The sequence below is a fragment of the Arctopsyche grandis genome, chromosome 5, assembly GCF_051622035.1.
Source record: "Arctopsyche grandis isolate Sample6627 chromosome 5, ASM5162203v2, whole genome shotgun sequence".
Classification (NCBI taxonomy): domain Eukaryota; kingdom Metazoa; phylum Arthropoda; class Insecta; order Trichoptera; family Hydropsychidae; genus Arctopsyche; species Arctopsyche grandis.
In genome coordinates, this window is record NC_135359.1 from 27,417,513 (window position 1) to 27,439,784 (window position 22,272).

General features: G+C 33.4%; 1 protein-coding gene across 1 annotated transcript in view; it reads left to right on the forward strand.

Moving 5' to 3' along the window:
• LOC143912397 (fat-like cadherin-related tumor suppressor homolog) overlaps positions 1-22,272 on the forward strand; it is a 109,861-nt gene that overhangs the window by 80,783 nt on the left and 6,806 nt on the right. The window contains exons 2-9 of the mRNA XM_077431674.1: positions 8,458-8,564; positions 15,002-15,206; positions 20,156-20,364; positions 20,444-20,551; positions 20,627-20,779; positions 20,859-21,072; positions 21,778-21,917; positions 22,003-22,238. Of these exons, the coding sequence (XP_077287800.1) occupies positions 8,458-8,564; positions 15,002-15,206; positions 20,156-20,364; positions 20,444-20,551; positions 20,627-20,779; positions 20,859-21,072; positions 21,778-21,917; positions 22,003-22,238 (1,372 nt within the window). The remainder of the gene's footprint in view (positions 1-8,457; positions 8,565-15,001; positions 15,207-20,155; positions 20,365-20,443; positions 20,552-20,626; positions 20,780-20,858; positions 21,073-21,777; positions 21,918-22,002; positions 22,239-22,272) is intronic.

Consider the following 22,272-nt stretch of genomic DNA (forward strand, 5'->3'; position numbering starts at 1 on the left):
ATATCGCGCGCTCATATTACCGTGATTGACCTATCCTGCACCTGTATGGAAAAACGCCTCTTATCAAACGTTTCCAATCTCCAAGTAATACAAAATAAATCCCTTTAAATAATTTATAAGACACCCATGTATATATATTAACCTTAAAAAACTACATGCCATAAATAATATTCCATTATTCACAGACATTACTAACAAATTAACCAGTACATAGATTCTATAACAGAATCACTTACAACCATATTAAAGAGTCTCGGTGATTACAACAAAATGTCTATACCCTTCAGGTATAAACAGGGATTACCTAAACACAGTCTGCTTTAGATATCGATTTAGGAGAGTTTTTATACATATGTTAATGTATTATTCAAGATGTATGTATTATGAGCATTTATAAGAATTGTAAATAAATTTTTGAGCTCATTTTCCTATTAAGCTGTACGTTAACATTATAATAAAATAATACTTTAATTACCAACAAAAATAAAATTCAATTGTAAAATTGAAAATTATCAGTAGCGATTAAAATAGATATAAGATGCGTTGTGAACATAATTTAGTAATAATAAAAAGCATTTAAAAATCAAAAAAAAATACAATAATTGTCTACACTGATTGAATGAAATCACATATACATACATAGCACGTTCTGGCAACTGCACGTAACCAACAGTACGAAAAGTGTTTTTTTGGTACATTTTGTCTGCACACATTCATGTGTAGCGTGGCGCGGACGTAACAACAAGTAACAGCAGAAACCGATAAAATCTATTCATACTATATGTATACAGCCGTACATTTCACCATAAGGTATTGTTGCGTAGGGGTGGGTTCAGGATCCAAATTAAAGGCCAAAGTCACTTCACAGCAATTATTCAACGATCCGAGAGGTCCACACGGAACACGGGCCACTCCAGAATAGTCTGATCTATCGTGTGTACCTCCTTATAAAGGAAAAGTGCACAGCACAGCTTCCCCTATCCATTAATGTATCTATTGTTTAGACAAGTAAAGAGTTTATTGTTTACGCACGCACTTGCCCAGGTATGTTAGAAATCCAACGTATCCTTTGTACTGGCACTAACGTCCCGTTAGTCTAATTCGGAGTCTGTAGTGTTCGCCCACTAATGTACTTAGACAGTGGACACTCTCTCTCATGTTTCCACGTTACAGTATCAAGCAAAACCTTCTTCTTTTTTGTCTTCTTTGGTCATTGTGGAAATATTCATCATAGTGGCGAGTGCACGCGTACTAACGAAGGTGCGCATGCGAATATGAATATTTTAGGAAACGTCATATAGTGACAATGTGATACAAACAATATTGCGCCGTATCGTCGTGATCTGTTATGTACATATAAGCTAATTTTGCCTTGCAATCAACCAAAACTTGTCTGAACATATCTGAAACGTAAGGTGTTGGATAGTTTGAATATAAACTGTCGTTTACGTGAGCTGATGTGCTGTGCCGAAGCCGTGAACTGCTGTATAGTATGAATATACCCGAATACATAAAATACTTTCCAGTGGTTTTCAGTTTTAAAGAAGTCAAATATTTCACGTAGAGTTAATATTCATTTTTTGTGAAATTTTACTATACCAAAATGTTTTACTTTATACTAAATTAAATTTATAATAAAAAAAAGCAAAGCTGGAAAGCATTTTTTGGATAGAAATGTGTTTTTCTGTCTTCATTTTTCTGTGCGGTTTTATCATATAACCATTGTTTACTAACATTAAACTTTCCTTATCTATTCGGTAATTTCTCATTAGAATACAAAATATTGAATGTTAAATTTATTAATATTTCTATTCAAAAATAGTTAATGAACTAAGGCTTCTTTAAATACAAGAAAAAATATTATTAACATAAATCAAGATCTTCTAAATTGTAGCCTTATCCTTGTGACGTTCAAAACTTTTTGATTTATTTGAAAAATATTGCAACTTACTTTTCGAACGAGCGAAAAACAATTTTACAGTAAAAATTTTCTCGTCGACTTTAATAGCCATCAATTTCACTCGACAATTTTTTCCCCCAATTCAATTCTTCTCAGTATTTTTTTTACTGTTCGTAAAATAATTTTAAGTTATTTGCGCTATTTTGCGATAAGCAAATCCTTCACAATGGTGAAAATTGTGTTACAAAATAGCTTTCTTTCACGTTCAAAATAACACATGCCTTATGAAATATTTATGTCGAAACAAATTACTAGTTGTATACAGTTTTCATTTAAATAATACTTAAGCGGAAACAAAAAGGTTTTTTGTGGATAATTACAACGACCTTATCACGCGAATGATTTTTTTTTTCATTACAAATGGCACTAACATTTTTTTTATAAGCCTGTGAAAATATACCTATACATACATACATAGATGAATTATAATAAATATGTACCTTTAGCCAAATAGATTTTACCGCTTCTCTATACTTACTCCTAAAAATTACATGTAATCTTGTTACATTACGTCTGGTAATAATCAATCATTAGAAAATCCACTATTTTAATACTGGATCTGGATCCAAAAAACATTAATTAGCTTTTAACGGTTACATTAATCAGTCAGATTGTCATCGCGATTACCGACCCGAGTTCCAAACTAAAAGTCGTTATATCAGAGAAACATCAGCAATCGGTCCTGGATCCTGGAGGGTCGTTTGACGCGCTTGTGACCAGCAAATAGTAGGGGTGGGCAATGTGACAGTGGGGAGGGTGCTTTGTAATATCAAACTATTCATATTTCTAATGGGGATGTGAAAGTTTTTGGATCCGTTTAGTAAGTTTAATGGTGCACCCACCCCTTACCAGCCGCCACCCTATCCGCAGAATCGGCTTGTTGAGCAATTAGCCCACCCCCGTGTCACCCGACGGTCCACTGACGAGGAATTCGTTCCGGTCACAGTTTGGTCACACGAATGCGCACCTAATTTCCTCCTTTTTAAATCGTTCCAGGACCGGATTCGCGTGTTCAAATTTATTCATGCGGAAACTCGCTAGCGGTTTACCTGAAGCACACTATAGAAAACTGAAGTGCGTTTTATATATATATATATATATATGTACGCATATGTATATATGTACATATGCGCAAATAAGTAGCTAATATACCAAGTGATCAGTGGGTTCGATCCGCCATACTGCTGGTTAGATTTAGGGGTATTTGATCATTGTTGAAACGGTTCCTCAAAATTGGAAAAAAATCATCTTTCCTGGTGTCACAAATCTTCCGTATTTATTGTGTGTATAATTTGTAATAATTATGTACAAAAATCTAAATCCATAGATGTCTCAATGGATTAATTCTGTAATTAATTCATTGTTATTTTGTGTTCTTCAGAAAATAGAAAATGCATTCACATATTTTATAATGAAAGTTGTGAGGTATGTACAAAAAAATGTTATCCAAACCAGGCCCAGATACTAGTTTTAGTATTGTGTAATCGAATTTGTTTGATAATCATCGGCAAATACATACATAACCTCAAATGGTTAAAATCATGTTTACATGTTGCGTAGACCCAGAAATTAATTGCTAATTTATGTAGTGAAGAAATGATTTTATCTCCAATGGTTATTTGTAAGCCTTCGAAATCTAAAAAATGGAAATGGAGAATGGATTTTACTGTACGATAAAATACAATCATATTTTTCATCGTATAGTTTTTACTTTATCTGTATAAGGAATATCACTAGATGAAGTTTGGTGATTGTAAGAAAATTTGATCCTGAGATTTTGTACTTCGATTTCAGGTCACGTTTCAAAGGTTCGTGTTTCTGTATATTTTTTAGACAAATCGAACACACTGAAGCTTTGTATTAATTCTTCTTCTTCTTCAGTCAGTCCCTCAATATTGATGATCGTAATCTTCGTGAGCTTTGACATTCTGGGTGTGGTTCACAATTCTTCTCCAAACTTTCTTTAAATCAGCAGTTTAAAATGCATCGACCACAAATAAGCCAAGAATCAATTGGATTTGCCAATCGATAATTAAACTATAGGAGATCTCCTCTAGAGCAACAAACTTTTCAAGGCTGCTGTTTTCTCTTTTCATTGGGTGTCCATGTAATTGAAAAATTTGTGACATACATACATACGGTAGAAAGACGATCATTGATCCGCAACTCCATCTGAAACTTTGATGCGTTTGGCTATCAAATGGATCCACAGCATTCATTTCTAGCTCCATATTTCAAAAGCCCCAATTTTTTTCCGTTCGGCTGCCTTTATTATCTTATAAAATGCTTATCGTTAAGTTGTAAAGTTTTTCAAAATTTTAAATCGACTGGAAATGGTACCTTCCCTTATAGATCTCCTTTTATACAGCGTTTTATCTCACGGTTCGCTCCATTAAAAGGATATATTTTCCGCTCATAAAAAAGTTGCCATCAATGTACTAAATATATGAGATTTTTACAATTATTAATCACAAATATGTGTAGTATCAAGGCATACATATATGTATCTTTCCAGTACATTAAAGCCTACTTAATTAAATAATTTGTAAAATACGCTTCCTAAGATAAATAATACTACGTCCTAAAATCCGTGTTGAGTCAAGATTATCTCTGACAATTGAATATTGAATAGTTATATCGTTACATAAAGCAAGATTGACGCTTTTAAAAATTATAATTAGTAGGTTTATTGTCTTATACTCAATCCTTAGTATTGCATCGATGTTATGAAAACAATATGAGCCGTTATATTTGAATGTGGCGGAAGTCCAATGTTGAGTTCGAAAAACACTATTTCTGTTGAACTTAATTCACAAATTGTTATAATTTTAAATTCGGTATGTCCAGAATCTCGGGAAAGCAGAATAAACGTATTACAGGTATTTTTAAATATTTTTAAACGCAAAACATTATATTTAATGTTTTGCGAGATATTTCTCGAAATGAGGAAAGGTAGACATATGCCACGATCAATTATAACTGGTCATATATGAAATTTTATATAGATATGTTGTTTCGTAAAAAATCGTAACAATCCAAATTTTTGTTAATTCCAGTGTAGGGATCCCAAATCCGAATATTCGAATACTTTTTATACGAACTTATTTTTCAATTTTCAATCTACAGCACATTTAGTTCTATTTGATCTTCCGAATAATGATTCTCTTAAAATTTCAATAATATCTTGAACTTATTAAAACGACAAATAAATAATTTAAAGCTACTATTCGATATTCGAATATTTGGAATCCCTATTCCATTGATGTAAAGCAAATGCGCAAGATAGTAATGATTTTGATGATTGAATCTTTCATTGCTGCAAAAATCTTAAACTAGAATGAGTGTAGTTCTACGTTCAAATATAGCAGGCGAATCTACTTCGGCTCTGATAATTTTCAAATTTTCTTATCTAAAATTATAATTTCATTTTAATTAAATAATTTAGATTATATGTAGTTTCTATAAAAAAACTCTTCGAATATGGAAAATTTAATTGGGGTTGCTTTTTAAGATTAATTCGTTATCAAAAGTAGATTATTATCGATCTTATTAGCACACGTTCCTATAAATAGCAGACATTATCAAACAACGTTAAAAAAATTAGAAAGTTGGTCGTAAGAAATTTTCAAAAGTATTTATCCGATTTAATATATTTTCAATGGCAATTTTGAAAGGTCCTTTAAAAAAGGGAGGAAAAAAAGGTGAAATTCAACTTTCGCTTTTTATTAAATGACTCTCTTTTTTTTCGAGTATGATTCAGCAGTTAAAAAACACTTAAACTCTCGCTGATATCGCTCCTTCCCTTGCGCAATCCTCGGGTAGTTTTTCTTGATTTATGACGCACAAATAAAACCTTATTTTGAAACCCATTTTTTCGCCGCTGAAGAAGCATATTTCTTTCTGACACAGATTCATTCTGTAAGCACACACGGCATCTACATACCCATTCGCATAATGTAATATAAATCAGTAAGCCCAAGGCGACGAAGATTGAGCCATTCGGATGTTTGTCACGAAATTTTAGCGTGGGTGATCGCAATTCATAAATCAAATCCCTCGGTTAGAATTTAAACACAAACAACCCTTGTCAACCAGTTGTGAAACATTATCGCATCGTGGCAACGTTGAAACCTCACTCCCACCTTCGACTTACTAACTTTGACCCACTTAAATATTGAAAAAATCTTCTTCAACACGATCTTTTTTGAAAATCAACTTACAATTCACGAATCGGTTCGCATCTCGAGCACCATTTTGTTGGGGCAGAACAAGTTGGCTTAGATCAAGTGTTTCTGGACTTTAATCAGAAGTCAACCAGAGAGGCTGTTCAACTTTAAGTAGAACCTAATCTTGTTATGGCGACGACTCGCTTTGCGGTTTTCATTAAGGCTCCGTAACTTAAGCCTTAACTGCTTCCCACAGTCAAGAGGCTTACCCTATAACAACACTCGATCATATTATTTTTCCCGATCGTTACTCGGGATCAAAGTTGTCAAGATCTTTCGCCAAATTCACCTCTGCTTACACAATACACACCCATTCATCTACTTATCTCTCTTAACCCAGTTTGCATCATTCAGGTACTAAAATTAATTCGCCTTAATTCAACATGCAAAATTTTCATACATACATACGTATATACATATATTTGAGAACTGAAAATTACAGTTTTAAACGTCATATTTTACATTCAAAATGCGTCCTTTTAGTTTTACTGGATGTTCTAACAATTGCATTTTACAGCATTCTTCGTTTGCATTTGCGGTTTTCCAAAGAATTTTCCTAAAACTTATAACATGGGTCGTAATATTAAATAACGAAGTCATATTATACCTCCTAACGCAGCGGTTTCCAAACTGGGAGGCGCGCCTCCCTGGGGAGGCGCGGACTATTGCCAGGGGAGGCGCCAAAACATTTTAATAAATAAATAATTTTCATACCGTAATATCTACAAATAAATAAAACTTCATAACGAACGATAATTTTATTGTTAAACTTGCCTATTTGTTTGAAATTTTTGGAAAATTGAGCGGTTTAAATAAATCAATGCAGGGATCACAAATAAATCCACTTGTTCAAAAAAACAAAGTAAAAGCTGTCATTAAAAAGTTGAGGTTATGGAAATCAAATTTACAAAAGAATGAGTTGGATATGCGTCAACTTTCCAAAGATTTCTGGGCCACAGCCAATATTAAAGCAAGTAAAAATCTTTTTATTGACCACTTGGATGGCTTAGTGCTGCATTTTTCCAATTATTTCAAAGACCTTGATTTCTCAAAATTTTTGTGGATACAGAATCCATTTTACTACAATGAAGAAGACGGATTCAAGCTGACAACCATCGAGAAAGAAAAATTGATAGAATTATTATGCGATAGCTCACTAAAACAAAAGTTTTAAAATTAAACCATAATTAAATTTTGGATGAATCTTAGTGGAGAGTATGAATCTTTGTATTGCAAAACAATGCATATACTTCTACCGTTTGTAACGTCTTATTTATGCGAAACGGGCTTTTCGGCACTAGCTGCAATGAAAACCAAATATCGAGGTTAATAGTCGAAAAGGAGTTCCGAGTGGCACTCTCCATATTGCCCCCAAGATTTGATAAAATTTGTGCCAATAAACAACAACATCCTTCGCATTAAATTTTGATGTGTTAGATGTAGTTTAATTAGTAATGTAATATAAAAATAAATATACGCGTTCGTATAAATTTATGTGCTAGCAAAACCTTTTTATTATTCTGTCTATTGTAGTGTTCAGTATTTTTTTTTAAATAAAGGTTTATTATTTAAAACGTGTCTATATTATTATATCTATTAAAAAATAAAAGTTAGGGAGGCGCGGAAAAAAAAATTTTTTTTAGGGAGGCGTAGTAGCATAAAGTTTGGAAACCGCTGTCCTAACGGTAAAATCAATGAACCAAACAAAAGATACAACCCCAAAAGAAGTTTAATAGAATATTTATTAGTGTCTGATTAAATTACTTTTTGCCTACAATATAAATATATGTATATTATATATTTAATTAAATACTACATACAAAAATGGTGAACGAAAAAATATAAATTACCACCCATAGAAAACTCAATATATTACACTTGGTATTGTACTATTTATATAATAATACATTCATAATATAAATACGTAGACCTATACGATAACAATGTTTCTTAAATTAGATAAATATTCGAATATAAATACGTAGACCTATACGATAACAATGTTTTTTAAATTAGATAAATATTCGAATGAGTTTTCTAGAAAATTTTATATTGGGACTTTGATCCATTCAAAAAATCATCTACAGTTTAAGTTATAATGAGACATACCAAATTAAATGGTTGTAAATTAAAAACTCTATAGAAGAAGATATATTTCTTTCTACTTCTCCATATAATAGGAGATTGTATGTAGATATAAATAATTGTAATTACTAATTGTATCAAAAACTTAAAATTGTTCTAAATTTGTCAATTTTTTATTAATTGCAGGTGAACTTCGCACATTGGCCATTTTAGACGCTGAAACAAGATCTCACTATTGGCTAACGGTTTGTGCTCAAGACCAAGGCGTTGTTCCTTTGTATTCCTGTGTAAAGGTGAGTGCTCTGTAAATAATTAAAATATTTTCTGAAATTTATTTATATGAAGGTGAACAATTTACAACTACTCAAAAAAAAAAAAAACAATTTTATAATAATTTAATTTTTAATCAGAGGAAAGCTTTTGATATTTTCGTATCAAAATTTTTTTAACAGCAAGCACGATGTATGTATACTGGAATCATGGCAAGTTGTTAATAAAAAATTCAGCTTAAAAGGTCACCACAGGAGTAGGTACCCACTCGGAGAAAAAAGTCTTCTTTTGTTGTGCAAAGTGAAAGGAAATGGCAACGAAAAAAAATCTATTCTCAAAACGGCAATTGTTTCGTACACGCTAGAAATTGTTGTTTTTTTTTCCTATTTCAGTATACATACATTAGTTCGAGATTCTCGAAACATTTTTACAGCAGCTCCCACCTCGATGCCGTTTAAACGAAACATATAAATTGCCTACAAGACTTATTGGTCCAATTTTAATTTAAATATACTTTCGAAAATCAGATTGCCCACGACAGTGATTTAAAATTATATGCAGGGGTGCGGAACAACCTTCGCCGCAAATAGCGTCAGCTCCAGAAGTATTGCTGATAATCGAAATATTCATATTTGCGGCAAACTTTAAATTAAAACCGTCCCTTCTATCTGGAACCACAACAACGGGAAAATTACCAAGACTCAAAAAGAAATTTAAAATGTATTAAAACTTTTACTATTAGGGATACTAAAGGCATCCTTTGGTCGCCCATTTCGACGCAAAACTTCCCCTTTGCCGCGGGCTCCACCTAACGCAAAACAATTTGCGGATAAATACAATTTACATATCGTTTCCATTTAATTTGTCGAATATTTCCTTTTTTGTCTGCAACTGTCTAAAATTCTACATCTGTCCAAATATAAAAATAAATAAATTTAAACAATCATTTTCTATTCTAATACTTTCTAGGGTGAAAAACAAGACATGTATATATGTATGTAGGACGTTGCGTTCTAATAAGGACACAAGAAGACACACGAATAAAAGTTCCAGAATAGTATTATAAGGACTTCCTCCTTTATATTTATTTATTTACATAGATATATACCAAGAAAGCCTAACAGGTAAACCCCAATGCGCCTTCCTAGCCAATTACAAACATTGCAGCAGTTTTTATTATATTTCGAGATGCTAAAGAACAAGAAATTAACTTTTAATTACTAATGAATTAGTCCATAAAGACATTTAGGATTTGGACTTGTACATACATTTTTACATATTGTACATAAATCAAATCCAGATATTTGTGACAGCAGGTAGGATGATTTTTGCCAATTTAAGGAACCGTTTCAATGCAAATCAGATAAATTGGAAAACTCTGGTAAGCAACGATCGATTTGGAGTCACAGATATCCAAGTCTGACAAGCAGCATTAAAGATTAACACGGGATTTAACCCGGCAACCTCTCGGTGCTTAACATAAATGCAACCACCGAGTCATACTGCTGACTACTATATTTTTATAAAGTTTCATAAGTTTACATAAGGTGCACACGGAGATACATCACGCTCACGGAGACACAATGATCATGTATTTATACCTGCCTTATGTCCCCGTGTGTCTTAATTTCGACATAGCTTTATACATGCGTATGAAAGATTGAATCCAAATAATATTTAGTTTTATATTCTAATCAAATATTAAGTCATTACGCTAATTTATAAATTAATTAAATCCACTTTTTCTCAAACATGGTATTATTATTTATTAAAAAAAAAATATTTTTACCATGTTGATTTAGCCAGTGTCAATTTAACAATACATAGATAATTCAAATGATAAAATAAATATAATAATAAGACACGTGTAATGATAATAAATAATTAACTAATTAATCAATCAATTGACAGATAATTTATGGTGTTCGACCAAGCAGTTCCATCCATCAAATATTCAGTGATGAATGTAAATGAGTAGTCGTGGCAGCAATAATATAATTTGACGATAAAGAGACACGATAACGTAGGGAGGCTACTCTCGTCCTAAGAATGGCCCAAAGTGAGGCTTGTTCCCTTCCACAAACATCCCCAAAGCACTATAACCCCTTGGTAGCCTGAAGAGAGGACGTTACGAAGGATTGTTGTATTGTACATTTATCCTTTTCATTGTCTCCTGCTTATATTTCGTCCATTATAAATTGGCTAAGATAAATTGGCAAACTCTCATTATGCATTTACTCAATAAAAATCTTCTGTAGAACGTCAACGGGCACAGTTATATAAAATCAAATTACGGGTCTCCCCAAAACGACACTTGTGGACAAACTTTTACATATGACTATATACTAAATATAAATGTATACATTAAATATATTCAAAAGTGGTGACAAATATAATATGAGGTAGGTGGGCAATTTGGTGAAGAAACGTTTCAACAATCAGATATATTGGCAAACTTAACTCAAGCTAACAAAAACGATCGACTTGAAGTCGCAAATATCCATAAATATTTCGAATATACATATATTACAGTGTATATATGTTTGTTTTCAATCGAGGTCAAATCAGGACTCGAACCTGGGACCTATCAGTCGTCAGCATTATACGCAAAGCATCAAGTTATGCTGTTGGATATGTATCTTTTATAACTATTTCAAAATCATCTCTATGTATAGCAATTAAATCCAAAACTCTAAAAACAAGATGAGTAAAACGGTTATAATTCTCCCCTGAACAAAATGTAATTTTAGATTTACGAGGTTTAAAACTTAGTAGACCGAAATATATTTGACGTCTTTAATAGGCCCAAATTAAACCGACTAATTTGAATCACGGATAATTCGATTGAACATAAAAATAGGAAAGAAACCTGTAATGATTTTGTTATCAAAGTAATATCGTTTAATTACAACAACTTTTGTCCGGAGCACGTTACGCTTAGTTGTACCAATCATTTAATATTTCGTTTAAGAAAAAATCTTGTGTCGGAACTTTTCAGAAATGACATGAATAACTTAACGTAATAGTAGGCAGAGTTTGTCGAAAAGTTAGCCGACCAACTTGAAACCCACGTACACTTCAAAAGATAATAAAATTACACTCTCTGTTGGCATGTAGCGTTCATCTTTTCGCGTAGTCGTTATTTGTAAATTAACTTCCACCTTCACTTACCATACGGATATTAATAACACGAGACACTTTCGAATTTAAATTCGATTACGAAGAGCACGCAGTGTGACGAAAGCGTAATAATTTCTCGTCGAGATGACTAAAATTAGATTCTGTATAGCCAGTTTTGGAGTGGAGGAGAATGTTGCGATTGTTTCTGAACGAATCCATGATGCGGGACGAGAGAAGGCCTTTATTGCGGTGTCGGAAAGCGGCCGGCCTGCGCCATTTAGTGACAGCCGGAAATGGAAGAGGCTTTCGCGCTGAACGGCACGCCAGGTGATTACGGGGAGGGGCAAGGGATCTAGGGGAGGATTACCGACTCCATAGAGACCCGTTGTAGGGTTTCCGCTATATAGAATTTTCCCGAGTGAAGTCCCTTTCGTGACAAAGTCACGCATATCTAAATACTACACTCTCGATACAATATTCAAATACGTATGGAATAATCGTATCTTTCGTAGACGGAAAATGGTGAAAATTCTTTATTTTTGAATACTCGCTTTTACAAATCGCTCAAAAGTGACGAGTGCCTTTTATACAGATACAATCCTAAACAATATAATCCTGGGCCCTGAAAAAATTATTCCGTACCCTATTTATTATTTTATTTTATTTATTGAAAAATCAACAGACAACAGGATGTACATAGATATGTATAAAAAACAAATAGTAAATATATAATATATGTAACATCCGAGTTCAATAACAGAGTTTTACAAAGATTATAAAAAAAAAATGAAAAAGATAAATATAAGGAAAACAAATGAAAAAGAAAAGAATAAAGGCTATAACATGACAAAATATGTAGAACATTGCATAATTAAACTATAGTATTAAAATATTGGAAAAAGGTTATAAAATAGAATATAAGAAGAAATTGAAATTTACAAATATAAAACAAATGAAAAAGGTAAATACAAAATAAACAAATGAAAAGGAAAAGAATGAAAGCTATAATATGATTCAATAGCACATTACATAGTGAGCGTAAATTGTCGGAAATTACTCTAACCCATTTATCTGGTAGTCTGCGCTCATCATTGTTTTCATGATTGATTGTGATTTATGAGTGAAATTTTGATTAACTCTCTTCCATTTGGGCCTTACAGGGATGTTTTGTATTTGTAGTTGTTTCTTACATATTTATTGAAACTGGCTGTAGGTGCAAGGCATTCCTTATGCTATATTTTATTTGATATTTTTACTTTATCTGTTATTATTAAATGCTATTTTTTATTTTTATGTATGGATGTATTTATGTTTATGTTTAATTGTTATTTTATTTTATTTTTTTTGTGTTATATTTTTTTACCATTGTGGCGCTTTAGGAATTCCTGTTATGCCACAATGGTCTGTTTAGAATAAATAAATAAATAAATAAATAACTAAACTCAAGTATAAAAATATTGGGAAAAGGTTATAAAATAGAATAGGAGAATAAATGAATCAATCGGTCAAGATTCTCTTGATGTTAGACCTGAATTGATGTAGGGAAACAAAACAAATGACAAACCCTATGACAAACCAAAACAAAAATCTTATAGATGTATTTTTAATTTGCGAAAAATCTATCAGAACTATTAGAAAATATTTATATGTAATTTGGGGTTAAAGAATTATTATTAATAGCATATAATACAAATAATATAAGTTGGGGTTAAAGTTCTAGGGCCCGGACTACTAGAGGGGCCTCGTATTGGGACGTTCGACTGATCGATATTGATATTTTATATTATTCTACATAAAAAAATCATAAATTTCTCTAATTATAAATGTTTATTATTTTTCGATCCACCCATTATTTGTGTCCATGTGAAATCGTACCTGTTACATCATACTTTCTTATTTGATTATTTCAAATAAGAAAAATAGCAAATTAATTTCTAATTAATTAATTTATTAAATTAAAGTATTACTTGTATTATATGCTATTTTTTTAAATAATCAAATAATAAAGTATAATATAACAGGTACTATTCCACATGGACACAAATAATGGGCGAATCGAAAAATAATAAACATTTATAATTATAGAAATTTATGAATTTTTAAACTTATCCCCCCCCCCTCCCCATGGCGGGTAAACTGGGGCCCTGAATATAATCAATCAATACAATAGGCCCCTTCGGCGGCCCTGAATACAATCAATCAATACAATCAATATTTGTAAGTAAGCATTTTATACAATGCGAATTCATACAAACATCCACAGTGACATCTATGAAGAAATTTTTGCAGCTGTTTATAATTAAGACGCTGAATAACTTGAGATTAGCAAAAGAGATATTAAAGGATATGCCAATTTTTTCAATAAAAATCACAAAAATTGGCAAACTGATAAGAAACGATCGAGCTTGGAGAAATTTAAATGTGGTCATTAATTAAAACCATTCCTTTCCTTTGTTTTACTTTCCATTATTTCGATTGAAGTGATAGAGCCTCAAAAGCATGAGGCTGTACCACTTCACGGGTGGGCGGAGGATCCAAATGAAAGGCCAAAGTCGCTTCACAGCATTTATTGACTGATTCCACGCGCAGCCAGCGCTCGTTCCAGAATGATCTGATATGGCCTGAGTACCTCTTTAAAAAGGTAAGGTCGCTCACTGCAGCTTCCCCGATCCGTTTTTTTCTCCATTGTCTAGGCACGTACAGTTTTAAGTGAGTCTCACGCTCTCAGGGTTCTAGGAATTCTACCGACCACTTAGAGTCCCGCTAGGCCAATTCGGGAGTCTCCATTGTTAGCCCCCAAATGCACAAGCGGCAGATAATCCCCATAATGTCGCCACGCTACAATATACTAACCACTAATCCATGCCGCTGGTTATACGATATGTACATATGTGGGTCTACCTCAAGGCACCGAAACTTAAAAGGTCGAAAAAGCAAATATCGGAAGGCAAAGATCGAAAATCGAAAGATCTTAAGTCGAAAGATCAAAAAAAAAGGGTACATGGTAAACGGTATTATGTGTATATAATATATATCAGTGGCATGCGGTGAAATTATCTCTGTTTTGTCATACAGTCTTGTTTAATGTGCGCGTGCAGGATACGGGAGGAGAAGCCTGTTCCTCTTGCTCCTGTTATATCCTGCTCGCGCAAATCAAATGAGGATGAACGACGGGGGGAGAGAGAATTTTCCCGTACGCTACTGATATATGTATATACTAACCTTTTTCATATGTATGCATGATAAACGAATATTTTCGACTTTTTCACGGTCATCCGTACATATGTATAGCTTATGAAGTATATGTTTATTTATTCTTTTTTTTTTGTATATTTTGCAGGTATACATTGAAGTGGAAGACGAAAACGACTGCGTACCACTAACCCTGGAGAGCTCTTATACAGGCCAGGTAACAGAAAACTCTCCCAGTGGACGTGTCGTGCTCCAGCTTCACGGAGAAGACGCGGATAGAAGTCCCAGCACACTATCTTATAAAATCGTCTCAGGAGATTCCGGAGGACTATTTCATATCAACTCTTCCACCGGTAAGTGAATACTTTCCCAAAACGCGTTCTTGCCGAGCATTTTCTCTGTTCGTGTGTGTGTATGTGTGTGTGTGTGGGTGTACACTTTTTTTATGATGAAAATTGTCGTTCAGTGAAGTAATCCAATTTCACGATAACGATCACGATAAGAAGCGATCGGATACGCGTGCGCGCGGATGCCTCCATATTTATTTATATGTATGTATGGTATACGTTTGAGAATTCCATTATGGCCGTTATTATCACGTTTTCATCTTTTTATTGCAAATTGAAAGCTTTCGGTAACTGGCTGTTTTCAAGCGCACTTTCCTTAATGGCTTGCCGCGCAACCGTCGAACCGATACTTAATCCTTAAACGTCACCAGCTCGTATCACTCTTTATCACAGCACTATCGTAACTTCATGTTTCGCCTGTACAGTTTAATTTTATCTTGGGAATCGACGTCGTGCTTTAAGCTCAATGCCCACTTATTCGCCTGTCGAAAAGTAAACGGTATTCAATAGTATACGATAACCTACATAGCATCTCACCTACATATATATTTATCTACCTATACATTCATTTTTTTATTTTTTTATTTGAATAAACGTATACCACAGTATCTAGAGTAGAGTAGAGGATAGTATCCAAACTCTCTCACATATGTATGTCAAAGTGAAAATATTTTTTCACCAATTCAAGCAGTGAAAATGTGTCAAACAATGAATTTACAACGTTTAACTCTATAAATTTAACCCTAACAACAAATTCGGTCTCCGTGACGGGCCGGAATGTGAAATTACCGAAAACGCAAATATCGGAAGGCAAAGATCGAAAATCGAAAGATTCAAAAAAAGGGTGCATGGTAAACGGTGCATACTCACTTAATTTGCGCGAGCAGGATACAACAGGAACAAGACGAACAGGCTTTTCCTCCCGTATTAATGTGCGCGAATTAAGAATTGCAGACGAACGGTTTGAATAAAAAAACAATTTATTTTAATATTCGGTACAAGAGTTGATTACGGACTAACTTAAATTCTACCAATATTGAGTTTATATACTCTTTAGCAAACAACGAATGTGTTGAAGACACGTGTTGTACAATCTTGGTTAGTCAGTGCATGGGTGTGGTGGATATAATAGTTTTATTCATATTCAATGTGTGTCAGTAATCAATAATCAGTAATTCATACGTTTGTCATTAATCAATGGTGCATTTATAAAATAAGGTGTGTCTTATCTCTACTGGTTAGTCGTTTGTTCTTTATATTAATCATGTGACAACGAAGGACTCGTATGATGGCGTCGTAGAAATGACGAATTTGCGAGTACATGAGTACAATGGTAGAGGGTTATCTTCAGCCTTTAACGCGCGCGCAGAATACGGGAGGAATAACCTGTTCCTCTTGTTCTTGCTGTATCCTGCTCGCGCAAATTAAGTGAGTATGTACGTGAGTGTTTACCGTTTTCCATGCACCCTTTTTTTTATCTTTCGACTTAAGATCTTTCGATTTTCGATCTTTGCCTTCCGATATTTGCGTTTTCGGTAATTTCACATTCCGGCCCGTGAGGTAGACCCCAACAAATTCTCCAATTTCTATGCCTAGGAAAGTTTGTTGCTCTAGAGGAGATCTCCTATAGTTTAATTATCGTAGCGTTTTATACTTTGTATAAAGGAGATCTTCCGGGGGACTGATAACATCCAATTGATTACTGGCTTATCTGTGGTCAATGCATTTCAAAATGCTGATTTAAAGGGAGTTTGAAGAAGAATCGTGAACCACATCCAGGATGTCAGAGCTCACGGAGATTACGATAATCGATATTGAGGGACTGACTGAAGAAGAAGAAGAATTAATACAAAGCTTCAGTGTGTTCGATTTGTCTAAAAAATATACAGAAACACGATACTTTTTAACGTTACCTGGTATCGAAGTACAAAATCTCAGGATCAAATTTTCTTACAATCACCAAACTTCATCTAGTGATATTCCTTATACAGATAAAGTAAAAACTATATGATAAAAATATAATTGTATTTTATCGTGTGAAAAATTGTGAAAAGTCAAAACCTCAAATGACACCACAAGAAACGTTTTTTAAAAAATAATTGGAAATTCCACATAAAGAGCGTACTCTAACACTACAACTTGATATAAATTTTCATATTCCTATATAATTTTTAAAAGTAAACTTTTATATCAAACTTAAGCCCTTTTATTTATTGCATTTCGTTCACAAATGTATGTGTCTATTTAATTAATTAAAATAATCGACCCACAGAAGAATCAAATATAAATACCACATAAAAATCAAAATAAAAATTAATAAAACAAATCAAATACAGAATTCTTACAAATACATATATGAATACATTTTGTGACCTGAATATTTCAGTAGCACTATGTATTATACATATAAGCTTTGATTTATGTACATTAGAAATAAGTCGCACATAGTCTAGGTTGGTTGACTTGAAAATCCAGGCTTAATTTTGTGTACATACCATATTTCCGGAACTTAATAATTTTATTTAGATTTATGAAACACTAGTGCTGCTACCCTGCTTCGCTCAAATGCTTGAAATATTCAAAGCTGTCAGCAAGAATGATGTCTGAAACGAAAATACTGGTCGAAAGCTATCTCAAATACCGGTCTCCGTGACGGGCCGGAATGTGAAATGCCGGAAAACGCAAATATCGGAAGGCAAAGATCGAAAATCGAAAGATCTTAAGTTGAAAGATAAAAAAAAGGGTACATGGTAAACGGTACATACTCACTTAATTTGCGCGAGCAGGATACAACAGGAACAATAAGAACAGGTTTTTCCTTCTGGATTCTGCGCGCGCACATTAATACAGGAGGAAAAGCCTTTCTTTCGACTTAAGATCTTTTGTTTTCGATCTTTGCCTTCCGATATTTACGTTTTCGGTAATTTCACATTCCGGCCCGTCACGGAGACCGGTATAAATCATCTTAATTCGAAGTAAAGTGTTGAAAATTTTAATCACAATAAAAATTAACCAGAAAAACAAACCGAAAACCAAAACGTTTAGTTCTGAATAGGACCAGACGATCAGAGAGACTCATGAAAAAAATATTTTTTTTTTTTACTTTATTTTTTATTATTATTCAATACTATTGTATTTATTATCTATATATCATTAATATGGACGCTGAGGATCGCACTATTTTCCCTATCGTCTGGAATAAAAAAGTTATTATTACAATTATTATTATTATTATATTTCGGTCGCCTGTGTGCGTTGCACACATTTGTACATATGGTAGGTGCGTCCCTGCTTACTGGAGGAAAAAAAAGTTAAATCATATTAACAATCACTAATAAATTCATTTTGATTTTTATATGCTTTTTATTATTACTAAATTACTACATATGTTCACAATGGGTCTACCTCACGGGCCGGAATGTGAAATGCCGGAAAACGCAAATATCGGAAGGTAAAGATCGAAAATCGAAATATCTTTAGGCGAAAGATCGAAAAAAAAGGGTGCTTGGTAAACGGTACATACTCACTTAATTTGCGCGAGCAGGATACAACAGGAACAAGAGGAACAGGCTTTTCCTCCCGTATTAATGTGCGCGCGCAGAATACAGAATACATTCGGGCTCGTCACGGAGACCGGTTCACAATACATCTTATATCTATATAAATAGCTACTGATCTACTGATCATTTTCTATTTTACAAATTTAATTTAATTTTGTCAGTAATCATAGTATTATATTATTCTAATGTTAATGTACAGCATAATAAGAAAAATAGCTCAAAAACCTATTTACAATTCTTATAAATGCTAATAATACATCTAATACATATGTACTATTAACTAAAGACTCTTTAAAGTCGACGATCTAAAGCAGATTGTATTTAGGTAGTCTGTGTTTATACCTGAAGGGTATAGACAATCACTAATAAATAAAATGCTCTCTATACTTCCATATTGAGCAACTTTCATGTTTCCTATTTAATAATATTCCGTTTGTTACAGACATTACTAACAAACTAACCAGTAGATTCTATGACAGAATCACTAATAACCATACTAACACACTTGTGAAGAGTCTCGGTGATTACAACAAAATGTCTATACCCTTCAGGTATAAACACAGATTACCTAAACACAATCTGCTTTAGGTCATCGACTTTAGAGAGTCTTTAATTAATATTATGTATTAGATGTATTATGAACATTTATAAGGATTGTAAATAGGTTTTTGAGCTCTTTTTCCTATTATGCTTTAGATTAACATTAGAATAATATAATACTGTGATTACTAACCAAATTAAATTAAATTGTAAAATAGAAAATGATCAGTAGATCAGTAGTTATTAAAATAGATATAAGATGTATTGTGAACATAATTTCGTAATAATAAAAAGCATTTAAAAAAAAAAAAAAAAATGTTTCCTATTTCAAACGTCCTTGTTTTCCTCTGCCTCCTTTCGACCTGTATTCGAGCATTAGCATAGAATACAGTCGGTGACAATGACTGCCGTTCGATACTAATCGTTCATGATATTAAGTAAACCATGAATCACGCTGCTAACATTCAGCAAGGCGGGTTTCAGGGGATGAAAGGTGTTGAGAAGCGACGCAATAAACCCGTCGTGAGCCTTGGCGTAATGGGTTTACAAGACACCTTCCTGTTTCCCATTAGCTAAAACTACCCTCGGGTAGAACTTTTGTGTGTGTGCTCGTCTATGAATAACTGTTATGGTCGACACGTAAACGGTTTTATGTATCCTTGACAGCGACATAACAAGTCGGTTTTAAATTTTCCCATCTCCAAATTTTTTACCGTCTATAAAAAGTAATGGATTCATCAAAAGCCCTCGTGATAAATTTGTTTCGTTAACTTTATGTGCTCAAATCTCAAAAGCTTATGTATAATATATACTTCTTGTTTAAATATTGAGAACATCACATTTTGCATGTTTCAGGAATTTTAAGTACATCAACTAGACTGGATCGGGAAAATCAATCTGAACACTGGTTAGACGTACAAGTATCTGACAATGGAAAACCTCAATTATCTTCCATCACTAGAGTAATCGTTCATGTGACTGATGTCAACGATCACTCGCCTGTTTTTTTGGAACAATATTACTGGATCAAAGTTCCCGCCACTAGACGAAAAACTGAATTACAGGTAAAACACAATACAATTATACTAAACTATGTATAAGAAGTAGGTGTTATTTTTTTTTTAAATCGGTGATGCTTTTCAGGATAAATCCAAAGATAAACAAGCCGATGGAAAAAAGGATGATTCAAATGAAGAGACAATCATATGGGAAGCTTACAATGGTGATATCAAAGGAACTCCACTATTCAGAGTAAGAACATATCGTAGTTAGATTTTTAATAAGATCAAATTCTTTACATATCTATGTTTCAATGATTTGCTCTAGGTCTTGGCATACGACGAAGACGATGGTATCAATGGTGAAATTATATATAGCGCCAAAGTGGGTAAAGGTAAAATAATATTTCACATCAATCCGGAAACGGGAATCATCTACTACAGCGGTGATTTAGATTCTGGAAATCTATACGAATTAAATGTAATATTTTATACTCATTCTATGTATAACCCACTTTTGCCTACATAGGTATGTTCTTTAAATAACTTCATATATTTAGGTGCGAGCTTCCGATAACGGCATCCCGCCAAAAATAACCACGGCCAGAATAGGAATAGAAGTTATAAACCTTCCAGATGATACGTCGAATCCTCCTCAAGTTAAAACGAACCTGCAAACTGCCAAAGTGACCGAATCAGATCCGGTCGGCTTCCTTGTATCACAAATCCAAGCTTTCGACGACGACAATGACACACTGTGGTACAACATTATTGGTCAGTACAAAAAACATTTTTTCTACATTCCCTAATACTACGTGTATCATATTTTCCCTTCAATTTGTATTAAGACCATTTAACTATTATTTATTGATCATCATTTATTGATACTACTCTATTCGGTTATATTACAATATTCGCAAGTAGTAAAATATAAATGTCAAAGCTGCAATCGAAGTACATATGTATGTATGTATGTATGTAGATTCGTCATAATTGTAATTTGACAAAAACAATAAACAATATTGTAGGGTGAGCGCGTAGAGGGATTTCCGAGTTCAGAGTGAAAGACAACGCCATAGTGGTAGGGGTAGTTTATTGTTGTTTGCTTGACGACAAAGCTTCGAATGAAGCACGGAACAAAACTGCCGAGTATTTATACAGTGTATACTCTCAACAAAGATAGATCATTGGTCGATGGATCGCGAGACCCCATTGGCTGTTGTATGCGGCTTGTTCATACGTGGAGGTCTTTTTGGCGCGAATGCGATGATTGGTGATGGTAAACCAGCGATCCACAAGCACCAATTACCTAATCTCTACGTTACAATATATTTTCTTCTATGAGTGATAGTCCTTGTATCAATAAATGCGATTATCATATCGACAATCCCATTCACCCCCATTTAGTGAATGTATTTACATATCTTTAATAACATTATGTACATGTAAATTTATTTTTTACTCGCTTTCATTTTGAAGATGGAGATAAAGACAATCACTTTTACATTGGTCGAGAGACTGGGAACGTACTGTTGGCCAAAAGATTGTTATGGGAAAAACAGAAAAGCTACAATTTAAACATCAGTGTTACTGACGGTGTACACATTGTATACATAACGGTTATTTCAACATTTATGTACATTCTGTCTTCATATATATTTAACATCGAGCTGTGGAAGATAAGTGTGGTATTTATATTTTCAGCTGAATGTCACCGTTATCAATGACATCAACGAAGAAGGTCCTGTATTCAGTCAGAGTGTTTTTGTCGTAAACGTATCGGAAAACTTCGCAGGAGGCAGTCCTGTATTGTCCCTTCGAGCCTTCGGCCAGGACAACTTATTATATAGTCTTTATAATGCTAGAAGTCCAACCTCCTTGAATGTTTTCAAAATTGATTCTATAACCGGAGATGTCACGATAAGAGAACCCCTCGACAGGTTAATTCTAACATTTTATTTTTTCTTCTTTGAA